Genomic DNA, 27,292 nt, shown 5'->3' with positions numbered 1-27,292 from the left:
TGGTGCAGGAGGTCGTCTGTGCGCTGTTTACTGAACAATTCGTGAGTGAATCTTTCTTAATATTAACGATACTGACGATGGTTACAAGCTTCTCCATCCATGTATCAGCTTTTTTGATGGGCCTGAAAACTCTGCAAAAACAAACGCAAACTGTTTGATTTGAAATAACAGGAGATGACAAGTGGAGCAGCCTGTTTTCATTGAGTTGTGTCTCTGCCAGTCCATGTTTTAACAAACTGATTTATTCTCTTTTATTTACAGACACATATTTACAGTCTTGCCAACATTTCTATGTATTTTTTGGCAATGCAGTTTTGGGGAGTTTCTGTATAATCTCTAAGACATAGACTAGCTTTCTTTATTTCTCTAGAGAAGACTACAATAGACTAGACACTAATGGACAAGAATTTAACGTCTGTATTACATGACGCATTAAGGCATATATTTAAAAATGCCTCGTTATTAATAATTGATCATATGATATTTGTCATCTTTCAATAATTGATAACATATTTGAGCCAAACATTAATTATCCATCAAACCAGGATAGTCAGGTGACCTGCGTCTCTGATGGTTCGTTCATAAAGAAGCTGCTGATTTGTCCCTCATGGGTGCACACCTTGTTGAAGTAAAGAGAGCCTGGTCTGTAGCACAAATATGACACTGAGTAGCTGCGTGTCCCAAACTGTTTCTAGTCCTTTTCAACGCTGTCTCCGGTTTAATTACAGGCTGCTCAACCAATATAAGTAAGAGAAAATAATGCATGAATAGTCTAGTAAGTCTATTAGAAGTACAGGTTTATAAGCGTTTATTCAGTCTTAAAACTTTAATGAAGCATCACTTGTCAAATAAAGTCTTAATCCTCTAATGCTGCCTCAGCTGAGCCTCCACTGTGCACAAACATGCAGGTTAAACATCCTCATTTAAAAGCTTTTCCACGGCGGCTGTGGTTGTTTTCTTCAGGGGGAGAAGCAGGAGCTCTGCGGGTTTAAGTTACACTCTGAACGATCTTCAATCAGGTCAAATTATTAACGAGGATCCACTGAAACATGCCGATCTTATCGCGAACATCACCAGGAGCAGTCTTCTAGGTTTCCACTACAACTGCTGAAGAATAAAAAATATATATAATAGAAATACAACATTAGTTTGAGGAAGATTTTTTTTTATTTCCACATATGCAGCCAATATGAGCTGACAGTAAAGCAAGTGAAACATCTGTAAATACAAATCTGAATATTAAGGGTAGATGCAGAGACTATAGGAATAGCATACATTAGCCTGTAAAGTGATACACAACACCATTTACCAGTAAATTCATGCTGGATTATTATACCTAAAACATTTTTAAAGGAAAGTAGAGATTTTTCATGTGAACGTGAAACCTTCTGATTACCAGAAGAGTTATACCGAGTCTTGAATTCACTGCTGTCCCCTTTGCCCCACATCCTGATACCCAATCTAAAGAAATGTGTGTCTGAAACCAATACTGAAACTGGCAAAGGTCCAGACAGCCCCAGCAAACTTTCCCATTATATTTGTCATTCACATGATTTAAGAAACTTCACTTGAAGTGGAGAAGAAAAGAAGCTCATCTGCTCAGAACTGCTTCTGACACATCATGTCTCCTGCCTGCACCCCCTGCAGCAATGCAATAGGCTGCTTCATTCGTCTGACGTTTGACATATAGGCTCTAGGTGAGAATATCTGCTGACTTATCCAGGAGCACTGACATACTAATCAATAATCAGGAAGATGAAATCATGTAGGCCATGAGTAGAAATCCAGAAGGTTTTGTGTTGGAGTTTGGGCCATTTTGGAAAGACTGTTTTCTGTTTTTTGTGTTAATTCAACAAATGACATTAGTTTTAAATGTCCCTGTATCACTGTTCATGGCAGAGGTTCTCTGTTTGTGTGTGTTGGTGTTTTTTTCCCCTTCTCTATCCTGGGCTCCTTGTCCCTTGTCCCAGCTCCCTGGTATGAGGGGTCAAAGGTCACCGCTGCTTGTGGCTATGTTCAAATCCTCTATAGTGTATAATGTTCTCAACTGACCTGTCATGTCATAAAGTGAAACCAGTGCCCAGATATTAGTTTTCAGGCTGTAGACCATTTTAATCATGATCTGGGGTTTTAAATTGTCAGCTCCTTTTGTTCCCAAGGTTTAGGACTCCATTGTTTAGGCTACCTGTCTCCCTGAAGCCCACGCAAATACGCTGCAATAAATACATTTATCTGAATTAATTTTAAATGTTTATTTTTTTAAATAGAAACTACCACTTTTTTAACTTATAAAACTGGTAAAAAAAAATATATGGTAAACTGTGAAAGGGTGCAGGGTTTGTATAAAATTATGTAACATTCAGTGTCAATTTTTTTAAATCAATACAACAAAGAAATTGTGTGTGTGTGTATAGGAAGGATAAATCATTTGTTGAGTTTAATAAAGCCGTTTAAAAGGCTTAGAAAAGTTGTATCTTACGTTGAGATTTTCCAAAGAATTATTCTAAAGATAAACATGCAAATACAGATTTTATGACTAACAATAAAAATCGGCTACAAATTAAAGATCATCACTGAAACGTAGAGATGTCAAATTGTTGCTGCATATCTAAAATGTGAATCACTACAAAACTGCTCATTTGTTTTACTGACTTGTCTTATTTAATGTCCATATAGCTGACAGGGTTTTGCATGTCAACCTTTTCCTATTCTCATCTGAAAACAACAGTGTGTGTCCCTCTGGTATTCGCTATGATAATGTTTGACGTCTACATAAACACCAGTTTGTATAGGTTTGAAGTAAAGCGCAGTATCTGGACCTTATTTAAAAACAATAATCTGAAAGTCCTGCCATTAAACCTGATAAATAATTAATATAAACCTCTAAAAGCAGCCCCGTGTGATATGAATACAATGTAGTGCAACAGAAAACCAAACTAAGGTGAAAACATTTTGTTCAAACCCCATTAAATGATCAATATGTTGATGAACAGCACAGGAACAGACTAAATGGGAAGACACTTCATTTGGTGTGAGGACTTAAATACCTCCCCGTGATCAGTGTTTAGCTGGCTCATGTTACTGGACTGAGCACTGCTGCACCAGTCCAATACGCATCATTGGGCTTGAAAAACGATTGAATCGTATGTCCAAAAGTTCTTCCAGTCTCCATGTTACTTTCAGCACTGAGCTGGTCTACATCTGCCTCTGTCCTGTCCGCAGAAAAGCTTTTACAAATGGAGTTGAGCTCCATGACGGGGCTGAAGCCCTCTGGTGCTGGTTTTCCCCTTCCTCCCCCATGCAGTCCCCGAGGCCAGTGAAGACCACCAGACTTAGGGCGCTTTGGCTCCCTGTGTCTCAAACACGTTTTCAGAGCTCAGGGGCCAGTTGTTAAGTTTGAAGCATTTAATGACAATTTACAAAAAAAAAAAAAAACGGTCAGTCATGTCAGCAAATATATCTTTACTAATTTGATAATCAGACACTTCAGTTGCCTTTTTGTTCTTTTACAACAGCAGTAATATATGATAGGTAATTATTATTATTGTTGTTGTTGTTATTATTATTATTATATACACGGATAATTAGCTTATAGCTGACATACTTTGCTGAATACCCCCAAGTTTGAAACGCCTCCTTTTAACATGGTGCTGAAAAAAAATGTTTAATTGCCTGATTGTTTAAGTTCCAGTGGAACAATCACGACTTTGCGGATTTGGCGCTTGAATGGGATTTTTTTTTTTTTTTTTTTTTTTTTTTCGGCAGCAGTGTTGCGTCCATCTTCTTTCCACACAGCCCGTCATTCCTCCCTCTGACACGGGGTCTGTGTAGGGGGACGTCGGGTAAAACCCAAGAGCAGCAGCGCTGTTTCGTGCCTGTGCTTTTTTTTTTTTTTTTTTTTTTTAAACAATCACAAATGAAATAAAATGTTTTGTGGCAATGCTATGGTAGATGGCGATGCACTAAGTGCTTCAGTGCCATTGTTGTCTGCGTAATCATAGAAATATGAGGCCTATTATAAAGTGTTGTCCTATTGAGTTATTTATGTAGGTCTTGGACACTTGGTAATTTGACTGCCAGTCACTGTAGCTCACATTTAAAATGTAGGCTCGGCGGGCCCATAGTCTGTGGTGAATAGGAAAGTCTGGTGGACTTCTGTTAATAGACTACACTATCACCACACACTGAACGATGGTTCTTAACTCAACACGTTGCAAAGGCTATTTTAAGTATGCTCCTTTACGTGAAGTGTTACAGTGCGTGTGAAACATATTATTCACATATTGATTCAGGATAAAAGTTTTTTATTGTATTATTTTTTGCTGATTTCTGGCTTGTTAAAAAAGGAGAAGCACATGAGTCATACGGGATTTATTCAGTTCAGAGCATAATGGCTACTGACTTTTCCTGAAAGCTGAAAGCTGGTCTGTCACCTTAAAATCACTCTGCAAACTCAACAATTATAAGGAAACAGTACTTTGTATTTTAGTGGATTAAAGTAGGCGTGTGTTTTAAAATTTACTAGGATGTTTGAAGATTAAATCGCCCCTATTAGTCTATATCATATCATGGTAGACATAGTGGTTACATATCAGTGCAATAGGCTTCACATATGTTGTATACATGAGAGTTATCACTGATCCTGCACAACTTATGAACTTCCCTGCAGGAGACAGTTGTATAAGCTATTCCCGTTAAACAGTTGAATTGTTTTCCACTGATTTAGCAGGGCTTTAAGGAGTTCATAGTTTTTCTAGTTTTATTTGTTTTAATTTATGCTTAAACATGCAAAACGTATTTCGTATGTGGTTCCATAATAAACTGCAACATCAGCTTCAAGCCTGCATGTCAGGAGGTGACTGCAGCTAAAAAAAAAAAAAAAAAAAAAAGTGTGTGATCGCAGCCTCACAGTTACACTGTGATGCAGCCAGGCTTCAGTTCTCAGTCTGAGGCTCGGCCAGTGCTGTTTTATCATGCAGAGCCTTTTCATGGGCTCTCCTGCTCCCTGAGACCCTCCCGTTTTCACAAAACCACAGGTCACAAATCCATTCAGCACACACGCACACACACACACACACACACACGCACACACTGAAAGAAAAAAGGGCACGGCTAAGAAATTGTTGATGCAATAAAGGTGGCGATAAAAAAAAAATCTCCACAAATTGTTTCTAAACGTCAAAAGATTTCTTTTGCTTATTGCCATGTGACCCCCAGATATTATGAACTTATGAGTGACCCTGTGTGAAGACACACAAACAGTTTACGGCTGAGAGATTAAAAACATCAAAACGTCCTGGCAGCTTTTATCGGCCTCCTTGTATTTAATTGTCTCAAGGATCATTGCAAAGTGCTGACGCTTTAACAACTTACCCATAAGTTGTTAAAAGTGTAAATATGAGTGTGATAAGTTGAGGCATTCAGAAAATGAGAGCGATTTTTGATGATTAGAACCCAATCGTGTGAAGGCTTGTTTTGTCCTTTTTATGTAGCCTATTCTTTCTATTGTTATTCTATGGAAGTTACAGTCTGCTGGTTTCCAATCCTCACTGGAATTTAACCCTGAAACGCCAGAAGGAGTGTAATGGCTTGTCTCTGCTCCCAGCAACCTATGGCCCCTCCAGGCTTCAGCAAAGCAGCAATCGTCCCGGGCCAGACAGCCTGCCAGCCCCGGCTCCCCTTATCAACCTCGGGGCTTTGGCCTGGGCCATATAACGTAGAGTCTCATTAATCAGGAAGACATCACGTAGCCTTATACATGGCAAACTGAGAGAAGGGCAAGTCTGGTCAAAGCTTCCTAAAGAAATACACGGTTCTGCGCTGCACACAAATTTCTGAAAGCAGAATCGCCTTTGGGCGAGTTTAGACCATGTCCTGCATATAGAAAAGCACCGGTGTGCATCTATTTAGTGTGACTAAATGTGACTGGGCTGTTTGGCTTCTTTGATCTCCTCTTGGCCCAGTATAAGCTCTGCGTTTGCCTTATCTTTAATTCATTCTTTCCACAGGATTAGTATTGTTTATTGATAGGAATAATGACCATCTCTGCACACAGACCTCCTCGAAGGTTCCGCGTCCAGGGGTGTTGTTTGGGTCAGCTCATTGAGGTTTCGCTTATTGCATTGAACCCAATAGACTTATACAGCGGTTGGAAAGATCGTCTGCATAAATATCTGCGGTTTTCCTCTTGTTACTCTTGTAGGCTCTGCAGGCCTACTCCTTCTTCCATCCCACACCCCTCACCACCACTCAGACACACTGGGGATGGGATTCCCTTTTTACTGTAAGAGTCTAATCAAAATCAAGATATTGTATCATTTAGGGATTCATCGTTATATTATATTAGGGTCTATTGTAAGTTTTAAAATCTAGAGAATCTGGGTCTATTTTTCCTATTTCAAACCTGATAAGTCTTTACCTAAGGACCAAACACGTTTCTGCTATTTAATTAACTGAAGACAGGATACGCCTCATTTTCCCTGAACCGCTTTAAACATTTGTGAAGTTACTTGAGTTACAGAGTAAAGTGAAAGGCGGAGGACATTTATGACAAAATAGCGGGAGATATATCAAGGATGAAAAGCAGCTGGGTTCCCAAATTAAAAGATAATTAAAAATAAAAAATCCAATTTAAGATATTTTAAAAATCACTTCACTTCTTTGTTTCATAACCCTCTGATAACACGAATCCCAGGCCAATTCCTCCATCATTAAATGTTTAACCCCCCCTCTAAACCAACAAATTATTGCCCAACTCAAAAAGAAAGAGACAGAGTCTGATAATTACACTCGGTCGAGTTTATTGAATGCTTCATAATTAAAACAAGAAAGGGAAAGTGCTTCAGAAATCCACCGTTCAAGTTTCGAGTGCAGCTGCCCTTTATATATAGGCAACAAAAAAAAATCAATATACGAGAAAACCCAGAAAATTCATAAAAAATAAATACTCAGTTCCATATAAACAACCAGTGAATTCAAACTCTTTGTCAAAAACCTGACCTCAAGTATAGCATCAAAAAAGCGAAGTGAATGAGTGAATGAGGAGGGCAGCGAAGTTGGGAAAAGGAGGAGAAGGAAGGGGGAGAGTGCATGCTCTCGCTGCTGCGCGATGCAATTGTTTACATTGATAGCGTCACTGTCAGAGAGCTATTTGTCTTAACGGTGGAAATGCCCTCCCAACAGGCCATTACCACCATCTCCGTCCCTCGGCCGTGCATTGTGAGCACTGCGTGAGAATAGGCTGGTGCGTCAGGGGGGCAAAGCTTTGGTTGCAGGCTATTCCTCTTCTACTTATGCCGTGCAGCCCATGCTTTTGACATGCGGATTAAAGGTTGAAAGCCTCGCTCTTGCAACACAGCAACTCCCCCTCTCAACCCCGTGCAACCCCCTCCGTTTTACTGCTAGCCTGCTCATACCAGCTTGTGCCATAGCTTCAAAAATAGCCGGTTTACAGACTGAGAATAAGTTCAAGTTTGAATTGTCGCTCCAGCCCCAGAAATAAGGCGCATGAGTGATGCGGAAGGATATTTTAACCATCTACTGTATGCACACAGATTTGGGGAGAGTGAAACTCCTTTTTTGTACATTTTCCTTTTTTTTTTTAAACAATCACCCAGTTTCTTCAGTGTTTTGAATGAATGCGCCATTTGCCGTGCTTCTGAGGAGGCTGACATCATCCACAGGCTATGGGTTTGTTGTGATCTGGTTCGCCATAAGCTGGGCCTCTCTTTGTCAGCCATTAAAAGCATGCCAATTAGCAAAGCACGTCCTGCACTGCCACACATTTAATGAAACCACCTACATGTAGGTGCAACTTCAATCATCTGATTTCCTGCTGTTTACAGATATGCACTATTCACTGACTGACATTATTCTATATCGTGAGATAGGGGTGTATTTGGCAAACAAAGCAATTGGCTGTTTAAAAAAAAAGATGTATCTCAACTAAAGATAGAAAATAAAACGTTTTTCAAGCTCAGATTGAAAACTGACTTAAACTCAAAGCATAACAAAGAACAACTGTGCGTTCAGAGAAATTTGTATGTCATTAAATTATAGGAAACCAGACACACAACAGCAGTACAGTGGATACAGTTTGGCGTTTGTGTCCACGTTTAAATTAAAAACAAAAGAAAGTTCGTTTTTTTTTTTAAAATCCGCATCTCTCAGACATTATTTCACAGACTAGTCATATAATCCTAAAGCTGACCCCCAAAGTATCAAAGTGCAATGCATTTAAGCCTGTCTCCTGTGCTTTGTTGCATTGTTTCTGAGTAGCCAATAGGCTACAGCTAGAAGGTGTTTCACCCTGCTTTGGTGCCGTTCTCCCTTCTGTGACTCCTGATTCACAACTATAGGTAACTATAGGTTGGACATTATCACTACGCCTGTGTTTTACATTATCCTGACTGATTTCCGTGCTCTGGAAGCAAATATGGTCTCATTATGGCACAAATACATTGCAGAGGAAATCAATGGCCAATGATTTGGGTGTATATGGGTGTAGGGTCTGACGAACTATGACGATCTGAGCCTTTTTTTTTTTTTGTTGATTGTCGGTACATAAGGCCTGTGTTGTGTCTGAGCCTGTTTAGGTGCATAATCACACATTTGCAAACCAGGAAACACTCTGCAGAAATAAAAAAAAACAAGACTGAAAACCAGACCACAGCACTCGAAAAAATCCTACAAGCACCAAGAATACATTCCTGTCACATCAAGGCTTAACTGTGAACATGTATAGATAGACAGTAATAAACTAACTTTCATTCAGTCTGAAATTCAACACTTGGACACGTGTCATTGTGGCTAAGCTGGTCAGCACGACGGTCATGACAAAAATTACAGCTTTGACATATATAAAATCTACCAAATGGCACAGAATAGGAAACCCTGATATATATATATACATATATACATATATATATATATACACATACATATATACATATATACATATATATATATATACTATGTAGTTTTTTAGCCTACACAGTCAAAGTTCTCCAAGTTTCCAGCTAGATTAAGCACAGTCTCATCCCAGGGAATGTTTTTTACCTGTACAAAGCACAAAACAAAAACACTGCACCATACAATCCAACAGGTCGAGATTAAGAAAGAATAATTTAAAAAAAATAAACACCGACTAAGCGTTTTTTTTTAAACATAAATCCACGAGCGATGTCTCCCAGTCCTGTGGGCGCCCACGAGGCTCCAAAGGGGGATATTGTGGGGTTTCCTTCGCTGCCTCAAACTTCATAACAAAGCGGAATGTAAATCCTTTCACAGCAAAGGGGGACGAAAAAGACTACGCCGAAGAAGTTGAGAGAAATTTGCTGCGCTCACGTTGAGACTCGGGCTAAGATTAAGTTGGAGATGTACACGGTGAGGGCTTTTGTTTTTGCTTTCAAAAAACAGCTCAGTATTTCCTAGTTCTCTGGGCATGTGGGGGAGGGAGAATCTGGCCGCCTAGCTGCCACCTCCACACGGGGTGGGATGGAGGGGGAGGCCCGGGACCCCTCAGCGAGTTCATGGAGTAAGCTGGGCACAAATCCCCGTCACTGCCAACAACCAGGGACGGTGGGGATGGGAAATTTGCCATCAGGCTGAAAGACATTTTTGCAGGCGATGCTACAATGCTTGCGGTGCTGCGTTTGCGTCTGCTCGGTAAATCCTCTGTGGAGGTTTCCTCACAGCCTGTGGGACGAGAAGAAGAAGGGGATGAGGCAGATTTATTTATCCTGGGCACGTTTTGTTTTGTTTTCGTTCTGTAAACTCGGGGTTTCTTATTAAACAACATCGGAGCCCTAAAGTTTTTGTGCCTGTGCTCCCCCTCCTCCATACATGGGGTGTCCAGGGTGCATTCCTGAGAACCACGAGGGGACCGCGGAGCCACATCATGGCTCTTCTCTGTGGCTTTTACGCCGCTGTCGAAAAAGTTCCCGTGTTTGTTGACTCCACTGGTGCATTGACCACCGCTGGCCTCCTGCGTATCCACTTTGCATTTAACTGCAGTGACCTGGCTCTGGTATTCATATTCATCACAGCTTTCCTCCACTTTAACTTTCACATTGTGGAGGTTGAACGGCGGCGTCCTGGCTGTCCTGTCGCTGTCTGAGTGAGGGGTGAGGGTCAGAGAGGACTCTTCCGCCTCAGTCTTTATGTGTTTCAGGGTAGTGGGCAGTTTTAGGCTGGGGACTTTTGCCTCCCTTTTCTCGGTACATTTTGGGAGCTTGGCGTCTTTGTCCTGGTCACACTGTGCACTCAGGTCCAGGGGGAATTGAGGGGGTTGCACCGGTGTCCTTTGCGACGGATTAAATACCCTAGTCCGGGTGATTCCCGGTGAATAAGAGACCAGTTCATCCACAGGGTCAGCCCTGTTTGGATCAACCTCAGACGCCTTCTCCCTTTTGGACTCAGTCAAGAAACGCTCCCCCACAACAGCTGAGTTAAATTGTGTTGGCTGTAGGGGCCCAGAGTCCTCTCTAGTTTCATTATACGGAAATTCACATTTCTGACGTCTGTCGTGTCTGCTGTCTGCTGTCTGTGAAGTGGCAGCATAGCACAGTGTCCTGTGTTGATTCTCTAGTTGCTGCTGCTGGGTGTTGTAGTGAAATGTGGGCTGCAGGACCAGTGGTGCTTTACTAGTGTTGTGACCTTTGGCGAGAGAACCGACCCGGGCAAGCCTGAACCGGATGCTCTGAACCGAAACACGACTGGAAACTGAGCTTGAGTCAGACTGAGATGAGCTCTCTTCCTCGTCCGAGCTGACCTCTGAACTCTCTGAGTGCGTGTCTTCTTCATCCTTACCCCCCTCCTCTTCCTCAGAGCTCCCGGAGTTGCTTGTTGTGGAGAAACTAGACCCAAAGTCCGAGTCCGGGTATGCCCGATCTGAGTTGGTACTGGACTCGGTGTCACTGCTGTAACCATCGGGGAAATTCGGTTCGTGGTGATGGTGATGATGATGATGATGGTGATGCTGGTGGTGATGATGATGGTGAGCTCTGGGGTCAAGGCAATAATCCGGACCGAGGTGGAAGGCACCAAACGAAGTCCCGTGACTACCGGATGATTTGGGCTGCACAAGCAGCACCGATGGTAGATGGTGGTGCGTGTGTCTGCTTCTGCTCCACGAGTGCCTCGCGCTGTCCCTGCCGCCGCCCCCCTCTCGCCTCCTCTTCCTTTTGTGAAGTAGGTCGCCGGCTGAGCGCGAGAGCCTGGACTGAGAAGCTATGGCGGACTGAAGCACCACCGGCTGCCGACTTACCGCGCTCCTGAAAAAGGAGTGACTTTGGCTCAAAGGAACGCAGTTCCCTGTTACTTTCGCTGTTTCATAGTTTTTAAAGTGTTTGTGACCGGACGTGGTCGCCGAACGGCAATCGCGTCCATGCGTTTTGTGGCAAATTTGAGGTAGTTGGGTGTCGTTAAGGCAAGGAGTCAGTTCTGCCCTCCTGCTCGTTTTGTTGTGAATTGTGAGAGTCTCCGGGACACCGTGCAAACTAAACCAAACTTTTTCTTTCCACAGCTCGGTGTCCGCATGGAGGAGCCCGGAGGATGCATCTCCATCTGCGGGGGAACACACTGCTTTCGCTTTTCTTTTGTTGGACTTCAACACCCGCTCCGTCTTGCAGGAGAAATACAGAGCCTCCACGTCCTCCCGCGATATGAGCGTGCATTTAGCGGCATGGAAAGCTATAGAGTTTATTGCTTTGAGCTTCCGCAACTCTTCCAGGTCGCAGTGGTGCTTCTTCACCTTCAGGTGGTCCATGCGCTTGTGCACCGTGGTCCGAGGGATGTTCTTCAGCAGGTCGGTGAAGACCTGAGACAAAGCAAACATTTGCTTGCCTTTGATGAGCAGGTATCCCAGTCTCACTCCTTGCATTTCCTCAAAGCCACATTCCAGATCTCCCATGTTTTATGTGTCCGCTCCAATGTATGAATCCGCCAGTCTTTTCAGTATATGATGGATTTAGCAGTAAATGGCATGGGGTCGCCAGTTTAGGGGCATCCTGCTCATACCTTTAATCCATCCACACCGTTGCTGCTGCGTCATGAAAATGCAAACTTTGACATGCGGAGTTAAATGGAGCTGCCGGTGTCTAATAGGACAGCATCCACCCGTCGCCTCCTGCCCCGGTCCGGCATGGTGGAGGAATGCGACTAATGCATCCACCAAGCCTGGGCTGCTGCTACCTGCTTTGCCGGCTCTACTCCCCTCTGCTCGGCAGCAGGACAAGGGGTAGGTGTACACCACTGCCTCAGCCAGAGGGATAAAAAAAGCGAGAAGGGAGAGAGAGAGAGGGAGGGAGAGAGGGTTGTGAGGGTGGAGGGGAGGGATAAAGTCAGAGACAGAAAGAAGAGAATAAGAGCTAAAATGCAGCTGCTAATCTGGCTGCTGGTTCAGCCACAAATAAAATGACAGAGAGGGGAGGTACACCAGTCTGGAGACACCTTCATCAATTAATGCCCTCAGAGTCGACGCCCATTGGACGCCGCTGACAGGTGATGCAATAAAAATGGATATTCCATCCCCACCCCCTCCCACACCCCACCTCATAGTTTTGAATTGTGCCCACAGTCTTTGCTGTTTGAGTTAATAATGTAGTTATGACAAGTTCATATTTCAATAGCGGAGGGAAGAGCAGCTGAAAATTCACCGTTCATAAAGGGAGCCAGAGCCAGATGTAGACCGAGCCTGTGAAGTGTCATGATAAGACTGGAATGTATTGTGCTAGTCCCTTTAGGCCAAAACCAAAATGCATGCGGTAGTGGTACAGTATGCCATTGATTGTGTGCTGCTGAAATGACTCCACGCTCCTGTTATTTGATACGTTTTGATGTGTGTTAACACAACGCATCTTAAAGACATTTGCTTTTCACACTTGGCAAGCTGCTTTTCCACGTTTAGGCTGCTGACCAAAGCTCAACTCATCTGCTTTTGTTGGCTCCATATGAAATGTTCCCCACTGGTTGTCTATAGAATGACCTACTTACCCTGCATTATTTCACAGACTATATTCACGTGTCTGAAAATATCGTAATAAATTCATGGCTTTTATTTATGCTTTTTTTTTTTCTTAAGAGATTGAGACTGTGTGTGTGTTTTTGTGTGTGTGTGCATGCGTGTGTGTATTAATTGAAATGTGGTGTAATGTAAACTGTAGCCCTGTTAAAATATTATGTAATTGAAATTGTTAATTGGAAAATTAAAATAAAAAACCAATACAAATACAGCAAACCTCTGTAAATAAAGGCAGGCTAATTTAGTGGAATCATGTTAAGCCGGTAAATCCCTGTTTAGCTGTAGCCTGTTTTTCACCCTGGTAAAACGACGCGAATCGCTATTGGACACGTCAGAAGTGCAGAGTCAGGGTTGGTTTTCCCACAAGACTGAATGTAGGTTAAAGCCGCCACCTCGCGAGACATCTATTCTCCTGTTGGCCATTTGGGTTAAATACTTATAAAATATGCATTTGATTTATCTCATAAACATGTCCGTTCATAAATCTTTACGGTAAGAATATAATATTTCTAAGGCATACGTTACTATCAGGAAGTAGCTTTGTATAAAATAGAAGAACAAGAACATGCAGGCTCTGTTGTGTAACATAACATGTTGTAGCCACTTTTAGTTTTAGATCTTCAGGAAACCTTTTTGGGTCTGGTGTCATACGTACAGTCTTCAACATGTTACGTATGCACATGCACACGCACGCACGCACGCACGCACACAGATATGCTACAAAGAAAGCAAAGCAAACGTAGCTTGACCACCCACCACGTGTGACTGTGTTGTACATTACATAGGCTAATTGTCTGAATTACCGGTAGACCTACAAAACGTCGTTTGGACTGGCTATTGTGTTTTGCCCCTGAGGCATAATACACTTTGCGTTAGGTTCAGTCTTTGTTATCTAGAAAACACACGAATCCCTTGTGGCGCCAAGTCGCCAACATACATACATACACACACACACACACACACACACATATATATATATATATATATATATATGTGTGTGTAAAATTATAAAAACACTATCACTAATATTATATGGTGGACACGGAAAAGCGCATGCATACTAAAGTAATATGTGAACCGAAGATTAATATTGTTTTTATTGTTTTTTTAGGTGTGTCGTCTCTCATTTATTAGTTTCCATTGCAGTGCGCAATGTGTAGAGCTAATTAAAACTTATAAAATTAAACTATAGCACCTTCTAATGTGATAAAAATCACCTAATCTTGATAAAGTAAAGTATTAATTACAGAAGGCTGTGTGTGTGTGTGTGTGTGTGTGTGTGTGTGTGTGTGTGTGTGTGTGTGTGTGTGTTGTATAACTTTCAGTGTATATATGTGCTATACGTTGAGAAATCACTTTCGCCGAGTTATCTTGTCCAACTCCAATACACCCCGGGATCATCTGACCTGCGTTCTCACCGCCTCATATACAGCCAGAGCTGTGCTCTCTCTGCTACAGCACAACTCGCTTTTCACAGGCTTATATGGCAGTATATGGCAGCACACGGAGCATGAGTGTTTCGCGGATGCAGCAGAGAGGAGGGGCAGCTGTTTTGACGTCCAGATCCCCAGGGGAAAACTCCCATAGCCACGGTGTAGGTACCGCTGTGTCTAGCCTGGGTGATGCAGGGCTAACAAACCACCAAGGCTTGTTTCATCCTATATCGTACACCTTTGTTTCCTATCATTTTCCCTCTGAGAATAGATTTTATTGTAAATTAAAACCTATGAGCAAATTAGCCTGCATCTGAAACGACCAATTACGTGCCTTCGCACAGAATAGTATAGTTCATATAATTTAGATTTTAAATCTCAAAATTATGGGCTTGCAGAGAAATTGCTGCTAACTGTTTCCAAATCTTTTTTTAATGAGAATAGATCTCTTGTTGACTGGGAGCCATAAAGGCTTAAAAGAAATCTTTCATTTACAGAAATTAACAAAGCACTCAAATTAAATTAACCTCGAGCAAAGAGCACATGAAAATTGATAATTGAAATGATCGGCCAACTACATATCCACAAGTGTAAAACATTAGTATAATTTTAAATATATATAATGCAATATACATGAGATGACGACGGATGTTTTTAACAACAGGCTGTTCCTAAAAAAAAAAAAAAAAAAAAAAGTTAAAAATTAAAACGAGAAAATCTTGCGTTTCAGGCTCATTCCTACTCGTGGACACTTCACTCTTGTATAGACTTGATTTGTCGTTGCATGTCCGGAATTACAGCTACGGGAAACCAACAAAGCTCATTTATTTGGTGGGATAAGTGTAGAGGATATGTTTCTTAGAAGTCAGGGCCATTGGCTAATGTAGGTCCATGATTAAAGGTAGCCTAATAGCCTACAGTGATTCTTAGCTGTGTCCTGAAAACACATCCCACCTATCAGTGTGTCCTACCCAGGCTCACTGTGCGTGGCAGAAACCCAGAGTGTTTAGGATCAGATAAGTAGAGGCGGCTGTGGAGAGCGGTCAGCTCAGATGGAATTGCACTGTTTTTCTACAAGGCAGCACAAATAATCAGAAGAATTGTTAGTAGGCTTACAACAACACGGTGCGAAGTACCGGCGAACATTCAAAAGATAAACACAAATAAAGGCTAGTTAGTATGCTTATTGTTTCAGTGTGGAGGTCCGACGCTTCCCTATAGGGGGAAGATACATGGACGCAGTCTACACACTCACACAACTTTGAACACATATGACCAGTGCTCCAGAGTTATGTGCAGTCGATGTAACCTACATTTTAACAAGCGTCAAGTTGAAGAAACAACATGTTTCCAGCATTAATAGTTATCCAATACAGAGCTAATGCATGCCAGTGATTTCAATTAAACTGGCTTACAAAACCTATAGAAAAGTCCACACTCCAGACAGTTGCAATGTGGAAAGCATTTTTTGCGAGGTGTGTGCAGGCTAACTGGTTCTTCTGGTGAAGTTCATACAGTTTTATAAGAGAACTGGCCATAAAAATCTCCTGGCATAGTCAAGCTTCCAAGCTCCTCCAGTTTTTAACACTCATCAAACCAAATGTGTTGCTCCTATAGCCCATGTTATTTGTTTTGTACTGAACTTTATTGAGACACTTGGTCAAGGAGGAGTAGGCACTTGTAAGAGCATAGGCTTTTTATGACACAAACCCACTGCCCCATGCCAAAACAATGAATTCCTCTCCACCCCCCACCACCCTAGGAGAATGTGATTTTACATGCAATCTGAGCCTGAAGTGTGTGCCGACAGTGGTGGGGGGAGGGCTCTCTTCACCTTTCACCCCGCCATGTTGGGACTGTTTGTATTTTTTCCTAGGCCCCTGCTAGTCAGAGGAGACCCCGGGTAAATACTGATGGGTCTGAATAGCAATTATAGCTCGGTAGCGTTGGTTTCATTTTGCTGGTCAAGTAGGCTAATTTCACTGTTTCCAACTTCTCGACACTTTACACTTTATTAGTTTATTAGCTTAATAAGAAAAAGCAGTAAATAGTTGTTTTTAATGTTTTTTTACCTACAGATGCAGTGTAGGTACAATTTATAGATGAGAATGAATACTGCATAGCTTGAATTAACTTCCAAAATCCAAATGAAGGACATGCAGAATACCAATAGCTTACATAAAATATTATCATATTTATACATTTCACTATAAAGGAATATCAGTCTGGTAGAGAAGTAGTTAGCACTGTGACCTCACAGCAGGAAGGGTTTTCTGTGTGGAGTTTGCATGTTGTCCTCATGTCTGCATGGGTTTTCTCCTCTTCCTCCCACAGTCCAGACGTGTTGGTTTAGGTGAATTGGTGACTCTGAATTGTCTGTAGATGTTTATATGTGTCAGGCCTGTGTGAGCCTGGCGATCTGTCCATGGTGTGCCCTGCCTCTTGCCCAATTTAGTTGGAATTGGCTCCAGCCCCCCTCTGTCCCACCCCTTGCCTTTTCTGTAGGTGAATAACACTGACTAAAATACACTGTTTGCCTTTTGTACACAATTTAAACACAAATTTAAGGGGATAAAGAACACCTACAGTAGCTACATCTGCACTGAGTGCTGCTCCTTTGTTTGCCAAAATTGTTTTTCATTGTTTCAGTTTAACTAGACTTTAAAATTATTTGGACTATTATAAATTATATATAAATTATGTTAGGCTCTGATCAAATAGACAACACAACACACATTTTCTAACATAAACAATATTATACTGTTAATTGTGTTTAGCAAGGTGTACAGCCCTACATTCCACCTAACACAGATGACTTATAACAAGGATACGGCATCCATTTGACAATGCCATTGTTTTAAAATAAAGGTTTTATAATGAAATGTCAATTGTCATTTTTTCAAGCTTATGAGTGCAGTATGTGAAAAACATTCCTCGCAGTTTCTCCCACAGTGCAGACACATAGACACATCTGGGGTGTGGTGTTTCTTCTGACTTTATTACCAGTGCAGTGCTTGCAATATGCAGTGTTTGCTCCTGAGACTTTTTGGTAATTCTTGCCAAATTTAAATGTCAGTAATACAAATAAGATTCAGTAGAGATGGAGCTAGTTAGGCAATTTATGGTATGACACTAACCATTAGATTAAAAAAAAAAAAGAAAAAAGCCAGGCAATGAAGTCAGTCTTCACATCTTTTCACATGCAACTTACGTATGCAGCAGCTTTTCTTGAGATGTGTCTAGAATGTAATTGCAGTCCATCTGTGGCAAAATTAATTTATTGGACTTTGTTTACAAAGGCATACTTGTGTGTATGTGTCCCACAATTTACACAAAAAACAAGCCACAAGGTCCATGGAACTCTAGACTTTATGGTAAAATTGTAATGAGATGTAGATCAGGCCAAGCACACAAAAACTATTTCTGAAGAGTGTTTCCAGGAGGACAGTGGCTTTAATAACTGTACAGTGGAAGATGTTTGGAACCAGCATGAAATCCAAAGTGAGAAAACAGGCAAGTTGGGCCTTGGTCAGGGAGATGTCCAAGAACCCAGTGGTCACTTTAACAGAGGTCCTCTGCAGAGATGGGACAAACTGCAGGAAGGAAAACTGCTCACGGTGTGTGGTGAACACCAGTACTGCTCATCTCTTGGACAGTAAAGTATGCAGTTTCAGCATCATGTTATGAGGGGCTTATCAGCAGCAGAGACAGAAGGACTGGTCAGAACTGGGGGAAAGATTTAAATTAAGCCAGAGAGGTCCATGAAGAAATCCTGCTCCAAAGTGCACTCAACCTGAGACTGGGTCTACAGTTCAGCCTTTAGCAAGACAATGAGCTAAAACATACAGCTAAAGCAACGCCCATGTAGTTTCTGGGACAAGTCTGTCTGTCCTTGAATGGCCCAGGCAAAGCAGATTTAAAACTTATAGAACATCTGTGGAGAGACCTGAAGATTTCAGTTCACAGATACCTTCCAACTAATTGCTAATTTCCACAATAAATGTACAACAAAGTTTACAAAAGTGAATTATTCTATTTTTACAAGCGATTGTAAGTCTGGGTGCTGCTTTTCCTAGTATTGTCTTTCTTTCTCCACACATATTTTATATGTTCCTTACTTTAAAGGGAAAGACCACTTTACCCAGCCAATACAAACAGGTCCAGAACTTAACTATGCAGGTTCTTTGTGCTCTGTGAAGCCTCTTTTCTGACAATTAAATATAAAAAATAACAAAAACATGATGAAAAATTAATAAGAAGGTGTCATTGAAAAGGCATCGCAGAAAAAATAACCAAACTCTTTGATTTTAAAGTTTTAACATAATGTTTTAAAATGTGTGAACACCTGTACAATAAATTAAATGGGAATTACAATGAAACTTGTATTTCAAGGCTGTTTCTTCACGTTGTTTTCTACCTTTGTAACTATATATTGATGGAGACGTTTTGGTAACTCGATCACACAACCTACTTTGCAGAACACAGAGGCAATTTTTCAAAAACCTTTGTGTTTCAAAAACTCATGTCGTACATCCAGCTCTGAAGGCCATATTGCACTGTGTAAAAATAATGTACGTTTTTGGACCAATTTAAAGTTTAATAACTATTTCTTTACCAATATAGATAGTTGTTGAGGCAAATTTCCCAAACAAATTAAGTTCTATATAGTTGATGGACCACACCCACTCAATATATGTACAGTATAAACAGCAAAGGTCTAACATATAAAAAGTACAGCCGCTTATAATCAAAGTATACTTGAAATATTATAAAAGCTCTGAGTGCCATACAAATTTTGAGGTCACCAACAGTCATTGGGAGCAGTATTTCTGCAATTTTCTTTCCCAGAGAAAGCTTTTTCTGGCAACCTGAGGAACATCACACATGATTTGTGCAGACTTTGACTTAATCAAGTGCAAGTTGAAAAGATCACTTGCCATTTTCAGTGTTTCAGTAGCTATATAGGCCCCTCCACAACTGCTGCCCCCTCCTTTGCCTCCCTTTGTTCTCTTGAGCTCTAATAGGTTTTCCCCTGCCACACACAATTCATTTTTTTCTTTTTTTCCCCATGCCCCCTCCCCCATTCCCCCTTTTAGTGCAGTGCCCAGTGTCGACCGGAGCATTTGAGCAATTTGAAATTAAAGCAAACAATGGGCAGGCACTCCTAGGGACCTCTCGCTCACCATATTACTCGGAGGATGCTCGTGTGCTCTTGCACATTATTGGCAAGTCATTACGTTTCTCAGGAAACCGAGGGCGGGAGTTCGCTCACAGGAATCGGTGATGCAAGCAGCAGCTGAATGCTTGGAACAGCATGTGTGTGTGTTCTGGAAACAGCATGGGGATGCTGTCAAAACAAAATCCTATGTTGACAGCACCCTGATATAGATTTCCTAAAGCCAATGTATTTTTGTCTAATATTTATTGAAAGTTAAAGATATTCATTCTTACAAAAAAGTTTCTTAAGTCTACTAGCTGTATGCCTTTTACATTCTTCTCTGAAAAAAAAAAATCTGTTACAGTTTGCAAGTAATTGAACCAAGGCTGGTGTTTATGCTGAGGTATAGATATACATACAAAGATATGAGGATATAGGGTCTTTATTGTCATCTCACCACAGTTTCATTAAATAACTTTGTAGCATTTTGCTACATTAAAGAGTTTTCCCCTGAGGATTTTGAAGAGGGAAATTATTTGCTTCTAAACAGAGAGATAAATAGGAAAATCAGAGACAATAAAATAATAGATAATTAAATAGAAAATTTAGAAATATGTACAAAATGGTTGCAGTAGGTTACACGACAAGGTAGTGAAAGAACTGTATTGATGATCGTAATTTATTAGATGAGGGGAAAAGCAGTAGTGTAAAGGGATCAAATCATCTAATAGTTGTAGTTTTTGCAGCATTTCCAAATGTAAATTCATATTTAGTAGCAGCATTTCTGGATACAATGGCATATAAACCAAATCTGATTTATACCACACAGTACATATTTTTTGTAATTTGTGTAGTTTATGTGGCCTCTGTTTGTAGAGCCTCAAATATTGATAAGGTCAAATACTCCCATATAACTCCATGGAAAAATGGAAGAAAGAGCAAATGAAGAATGATACCTCGTCCAGATTGAAAAGATATGCAATAGGTATTGTTTGTAGGAAATGGAGAATGTAGTAGATGGACTTTCTAGCTCCAGCCTTTTGAGCAATTTGAAATACTTTACTACCAGCATGATTTGAAAATTGTAGCTGTTACAACAGTGAAAAAAATGGTCTCAGTGAAATCTTTATTGTGCTGATCAGAGGTGAGGGTATGATCAAATGTAATACCAAGATTAGTGATTGCTAGACATTGAGAATCACACAGCTAACTGATGTCTACCTTGGGCTGAGCCAATGATCAGCATGTGAGTTTTATCTGAATTGAGAAGCAAGTACATTTTTTATAGCTCACAAACAGGGATCCAATAACATTAGAAGGGCCATCTGATTTTATAGGCACAGCTGAGTGTCATCAGCATAATAGTGAAAATTAATTCCATTACTGCACATAATTCGATCAAGAAATGACAAAAATAAACAGTAGAGGGAACAGAACAGAGCCCTAAGGTACTCCATATTTTACATTTGAAAACATTAATTTAAATTAATTTTATGTGTTCTTTCAGATAACAAAAAATTTAATAGTGTGAGAGCCTAACCAGAGTCACAGAGTTTGTTTTCCAGCTGTTCATGGACTATACAGTGATTTATGGGGTCAAAAGCTGGATTGAGATTGAGCAATAGAAGCAAAAACAATTGAATCTGAATCCATATTAAGAAGAATATCATTTACCACTAGTAAATGTAGTTTCAGGAGCACGACAGGCCCTGGAGACAGATTAAAAAAGGTTCAAAAGATTACTGCTAAATGTATGGGCTGACTGTGATGGACTGGTGACCTGTCCAGGGTGTAGATCCCCATGACCCTAAAAAGGAATAAGCGGGTATAGATAATGGATTAATGAATGTATGGCCTCAAAGCTACTGAGACACAACTTTCTCCAGCTGTAACATTATTCAGCATTGTAGTTCCCACAACAGGACAGATCTCTCTGAAAAGTTTAGTTTAGCAGATGGTTGAAGAGGCAGGCCATAGGTTTGGAAGCTAACATTAGCTTAGACAATGATTCAAGCAATACAATATAAACATTTGTTAGAACAGAGACTATCTGGCATTTAGCTCACTGTTAAACTGCTTCTGTAAAAGAAGCCAGTGCTGAGGAATTAATTTTGTCATTAATGCGTATTTTTTGCAGAAAATGTATGAAAAAATATAAGCTGTAAAGAGTGACCAGTTATGAGAAGGTTGATATTGTGTAAGTTAGGTTATGATATCAAAAAGAAATCCAGGATTTTGTTGATTGTTACGAAGATAGATTTACGGCGCTCTAGCAGCAGAGAGGGCATGCCTGCTACTCAGTAGGTAGAAAGCTTCCAGCTGTGATTTTCATCATTTCTCCTCCAGTCTCCTGTACACTTGCATAAGAGCAAATGTTTTTTCTGCAAACAAGGGTCTACTCTTTTTTAATCACTTGCTTTTGGTAACAGTAAGCGCAACTAAATCTATGGGACTATACAGAGCTATATTAATTCAGTGGTACACATTTCAGCAGAGCCTGTTGCTGCAGTGAAAGAAGCCAGGAGTACTGGTAATTGCTCATCAAGTGCAGTTTCAGTTGATGGACCACTGTGCGACTGGTAAGCACATTTGCAACCAACACTACAAGGAAAAAAAAAAATCTGCCTTAAATTTGAGGTTTGTGGTGAGAAACCACTGTCCTGGCTGGGATACAGTCAAACAGACTGAAATGAAATGTTTTAATCATCAAACTGCTGCCATGTTGTTATTTTGAATGAGTTCTATAAGATACAGCAAAACACCTACAAGCCTAAGCATTAAGGAACCATTAGATCTGAAACACAAGGCCCAGTAAATCTTAAAAAAAGTAATTTCAGCCTCTAGCAAAATTACAAATATACAACCTATATGGCTTGTTATGTATACAGTCAGTGTGTGGAGTCTATTATCTAAACTAAAAAAGGTTTGCAACTTTTCGTCTGCGCTAAAGACGTCAATTGTTATTTCACAGCGTGACGTCACGCGCAGAACTTTATACTGTTATATGGGACATCTTGATTGTTATGCCTATTTATTTATTTTTTATGTATACCTACATCTTATTGTTTTTTATATACAATATAGGCCCTAGTCAATGCTCAACTTGTTCCCTAAACGTCCTGAATGTGACAGCAGTTGATTACTGCCTGCCACCGTGCTGTCACTGTGTTTACAGTGTTTCAGTCTGAATAAAGTCAGTACAGTCACTTACCTGTAACCGCATGTGGTGGATCCGAAATGAACTTTGCTTCTGGTCATCCAATCACATTCCTCGTTTTACACCCGTCAGAGGTCACGCACAAACGCGCCTTGCGTCATTACGTATTTCCTGTTCACTGCAGCCCCCCCCCCTCTTCTCCACATCGTCGCGCCGTGAAGTGCATGTTTTGGTGAAAAAAATACGGTGTCGAAAAGGGAAGTAAACAGGTTTAAAACATGAAAATTCGAACGCGTGGAACCTAAAGCCGTGAATCACGAGGAAGTGGGGCGTCTTAGTCAAAGGTTTCGGTTTTTATGTCGTATTTTTCCGCATGTCCGCTTTCTTCGTAGATAGTCTCCGGCGAGCGTTGCCTGGCGGCGGACGACGAGTTGTCGACGAGTAACATGAAGGAGATGATCGGAGGTTGCTGTGTGTGCTCAGACGAGAGAGGCTGGGCAGAAAACCCGCTTGTGTACTGCGATGGACACGGCTGCAATGTCGCTGTGCATCAAGGTAAGCCGTTAGCCTGGTTAGCATCGCAGTTAGCTTGCAGGCTAGTTAGCGTTGTGTAGTTACAAGGTTATGGAGGCTCGTCCTTACCAAGGCCAGGATGAGGGCAGGCTTAACCCATCCATCAGGGCTTTGCTTTGGACTCGCAGATTATCTGCTTTGTGTTGTAGTTAGCAGTTGGTATATGAAGACCTTTCTGGCTAGGTTTCATGATATTTTTTTGTCCGTGTCAGGAGCTGTCTCATGGGATATAGCGAGGGAAGAGACATATCTAAAGGTGTACTCTCAACGCTTAAACTTCTAACTTTTCAAAACATGTGATTCAGCCTAATGTTATCTGTAATAACAGTAATCCAAACTGCGTTAACCACTGAGAGGAAACCTATTTAGGTCAGGGGTCCAAAATTTGAAACATTTGCAAGCGTTGCCAGTGCTCACTCAGCAGGTCTCAGATGATGACGTCTAGTGTTTACAAATTTAACAGCTGGTCATGTGTTCATTTGGCAAACAGTGGTGTACTGTAAGTTCAGTAGTCATGAACCCATATAAATACACTTGTAACACAGATTATTGTTGTTAAACACTCTTAATAAGTGTGACTGTAAATATATGGAGAAAAGCTACAGCCAAACAGTTACAAACCTGGCAGCATTCAGGTCTATTTAAGTGTTACATTGTTTTGACCCACATGCTTTTTGTTTCAGGGTTTAATTTACTAAAACTAACCCTGGGTAGTAATGGTAACCTGATTTATATTATTGTCAGGTAAATATTTGTAAAATATACTGTGTAATTTAATAAATGATGTATTTAGTGTATAATCTTAATACTTTCCATTTTATAAGGATACCTTATATGTATTTTTTTAAGTTGAGTAATCCAACCTATTTAAGTGGATCATTTGCTGACAAAAATCCAGTCATTCAGTGTTTTTCCATTTAATATTAACATCAACATTATTATCAACATTATTCAGGCTGTGGTCGTTGGCAATAGAAGTGTAGCTTCTTCCTGGAGGTTGAGAACTTAGCCTCGTTGTCCAGTTGAGTAAAATAACACCGCACTTCCAGTGTTTGCACTGATGACATTTCTGCATGTTGGCCTGCTATGCCAAAATTGTTTTTAACCATCACAAAGTGAAACCTGCTACTTTAAGAGTCAGATACACTGGTGCAGCGAGGTATTTAAATTGTTGAGTGATGTACTGATGAGGACTTAATTTAGCAAATGCAAAAAAAAGTAGATTATAACATTGAAAAATGTGTAGCCCACATTCATTTATAGAATTATTATTAAGTGGTTTTGTTTACTTCCATAGATGAGAGGAAACTTGAATTAGTGGTGGAAAATAAAGCGCCACGTAAAACATTTAGTTTTGTTTTGTTGCTGACATCTCTCACCTGCTTTCTACAGCAAAAAGCGAAGCGTTTACCACCCAAATATGTGATTATGTTGACCATTTCAACTGAGTTATTAGTTTATATTAGTGTTAGTCACATTTGGACATTTTTATTCTTAACAGTTTTAGTCTAATTTTGATCAACGGAAAGTCATTATGTTTTTCATCAACTATTAGTCATAACTTTTAGTCTAAACACAGTTTTCTTTCTACTGAATCCTGCAGGTTTAGAAGCCAGGTAACTCTGGTTAACAGCTCAGGTTACTCTCCTCTGCTTGTAGCTCCTTCAGCATCATGTATAGAGCATGTAAATATCCTGATCAAGTAGTACTTGCTGATTTGTCTGTGAGTCTGGCCAGCAGTTTCATCTGAACTCAGTAACCCTTTGTTCACAGATGTCTGGATTATAGCTGTTTATTCCATTGGATTATTGGCTCTAACCGGATTGGAGATAATCAGAAAATGTGTAAAGGTAGGCTCTTTAGGGTCGTGCTGGCGTTCTTTCAGTAGCACTGCTTTACTGTGATTCAAGTCCAGGGCATCACTAAAACCACGTAAGACATGGTGAAAATAAGTGGTTTCTTGAGTTGTCGTCCTTTTTCTAAATTATATTGTTTGCCACTGAAGTACCAAAATATTAGGAATTGACAGATCTTGATAGAGTGTATGAAAGTGAAAAGACATACATGGCAGTGAAGTCCTCTCTAATATTGTGGCCCAGCTGAGCAACAAAAGAAAAAAGGCTGTTTAAGGCTGTTTTCCTCTTACACTTTGTAAACACTATAAGGAGTAACACTACAAGCAGCTGTGCAACCATTACAAAAAGGCACCACTTGCAAAGGTGCCAGTGTACATTATTTTAAAAAAGAATTTAAAACAACACGATGCCCCAGTGGTGGGGAGTGGTTGTAGAAACGTATCTAGAGCAGGTTTAAGAACTGACTAAACGGCAATAGGTATGTCATTGTTTTTGTTCAAATTTTACAAACTTGATTAAGTGGTTTGTTTCATATTGGATTTTGCAAAACTGATTTATTTCACTGAGGTAAAATGACTGTCTTTCTTGGGTATTGTTTTGTCATCTGTTGAATTCACCATTACTCAAACTTGTTGACTGGTGAAGCTCATGAGGGGGTGTCTCAAAGAAAACGTCGACAGCTTGTTGTTAACTCCAGAGAAGTGCTGGCGTTTGAATGACTGCTTTGGAATTACAGGCTAAATTGGGAACATTCATATTTATTTTCTTTGGCAGATATAAAATAACAAGAACAGGAAACTTATATATTTTTAGTCAGACGTGCAAAAACAAGTTATTATTATACAGATTTCTAAAAAATGCTGTCCCATACAATTACACATTTGCTGTCACAACATCCACTTTAGTGATTATTTGTGAAACAGGCAGGACAGAAACTGAAAGTCAGTTCTCAGATTCATTTGCATTGTTAGTGTTGACAAGACTTCAGCTTGATATCTGTGGACAGCTGTTAGGTAGCATCAGCTCTTCAGCAGAGACTGTCTGAATAAAGTAGAACAGACACAATATTTCATCGACTTCCAGTGCTTCCAATCTTGCAGCCAGAGATGAACCAAACGAAGATCATTGTGCAGTCCTTCTTTTCAGTCAGTGTCCCTCAACCATCCTGAGTTATGACTGTTACCTAAATTGTTGACGGTCCACATTGAGTACTTTTGTTCACTTAACAGATTACAGGAAACATGGCAGATCATATATCCTGCTGTCAGTTCTGTTACTTTATAACTTCAAATAACCTTTTTGTGCAGAGTGTAACAGCTTAATGTCCACAAAGTTGATAGTTTGTATGTCTGCAGCCCTAACAGGCAACATTGTAGCACAGGTACTCGTTTGGTCAGAAAAGGCAGTAATGCACAATAAGGCTCTGGATTTAAAGAATCAATATTGGATTATCAATCATTATTTATGAGAAATTTTTTTTTCTTTATTTAGCCCCAATTAGAAGTGATTCTACCATTGTCTCAGGGGCTTAAAATATGTGTAAAGTACTATATGTTGGCTTAACTATGCAGCCAAATCCGTGTGAGCTGTCAGTAGAGCAATAAAGAAACAGTGTCTTTAACAGTTTGTCATCATAAAACCCATTCAAAACTAGTTTAGTCACAAGTTTTGCCTTCTACCATATGCAAGACAAAACACATATCTGGGGTGGAGACAATAGATGCAGTTATATTTCTTCAATCCCATTAAAATTGTTGTGATTAGAGATTTCTTACTTGCTTCTGTGGACGTGGATCTAGTAAGATGTGCGTTTACATGCTTCAGAATATATCTTTTGACATGGGAAACGACGTTCCACCGGCTGTGAAGCATTAAGTCTTCTGGAAATTTAACTGAAGATTTGGCTTGGTTCATCTTTTCAAAGGCTTGTTTGACAAAGTTGTTTTGAGTTTTTTAACCATCAAGTCACTCAACAATCTTTTACTTCCTTTACAATAAAATGTATCAGCCACTGAGCAGTTCTGTTTTGAAGTTTTCTGTTCCTCCTGTAAACCTATATCACCACATGTGCAGCAGACATTAAAATGTATTTAA

General features: G+C 40.4%; 2 protein-coding genes across 7 annotated transcripts in view; one reads left to right on the top strand and one right to left on the bottom strand.

Annotated features, from left to right (window-relative positions):
* Positions 1-9,022: 9,022 nt before the first annotated feature.
* skida1 (SKI/DACH domain containing 1) lies at positions 9,023-11,911 on the bottom strand. Its single transcript, XM_026292864.2, has one exon. It carries the CDS (start codon positions 11,909-11,911, stop codon positions 9,419-9,421), a length of 2,493 nt encoding a protein of 830 aa, XP_026148649.1. The 3' UTR covers positions 9,023-9,418.
* An 11,019-nt stretch (positions 11,912-22,930) lies between these two features.
* mllt10 (MLLT10 histone lysine methyltransferase DOT1L cofactor) overlaps positions 22,931-27,292 on the top strand; it is a 46,006-nt gene continuing 41,644 nt past the window's right edge. For 2 of the 6 annotated variants that reach the window (XM_026291862.2, XM_026291865.2), the window contains exons 1-2: positions 22,931-23,324; positions 25,116-25,192. In XM_026291862.2, coding sequence (XP_026147647.1) covers positions 25,183-25,192 — 10 coding nt within the window. In that variant the 5' untranslated portion in view covers positions 22,931-23,324; positions 25,116-25,182. The remainder of the gene's footprint in view (positions 23,325-25,115; positions 25,193-27,292) is intronic. The other 4 variants (XM_026291863.2, XM_026291860.2, XM_026291861.2 and 1 more) reach the window with 3 other exon arrangements.

The sequence above is a fragment of the Mastacembelus armatus genome, chromosome 20, assembly GCF_900324485.2.
Source record: "Mastacembelus armatus chromosome 20, fMasArm1.2, whole genome shotgun sequence".
Taxonomy (NCBI): Eukaryota; Metazoa; Chordata; class Actinopteri; order Synbranchiformes; family Mastacembelidae; genus Mastacembelus; species Mastacembelus armatus.
This window is presented reverse-complemented; position numbering and strand designations above follow the sequence as displayed.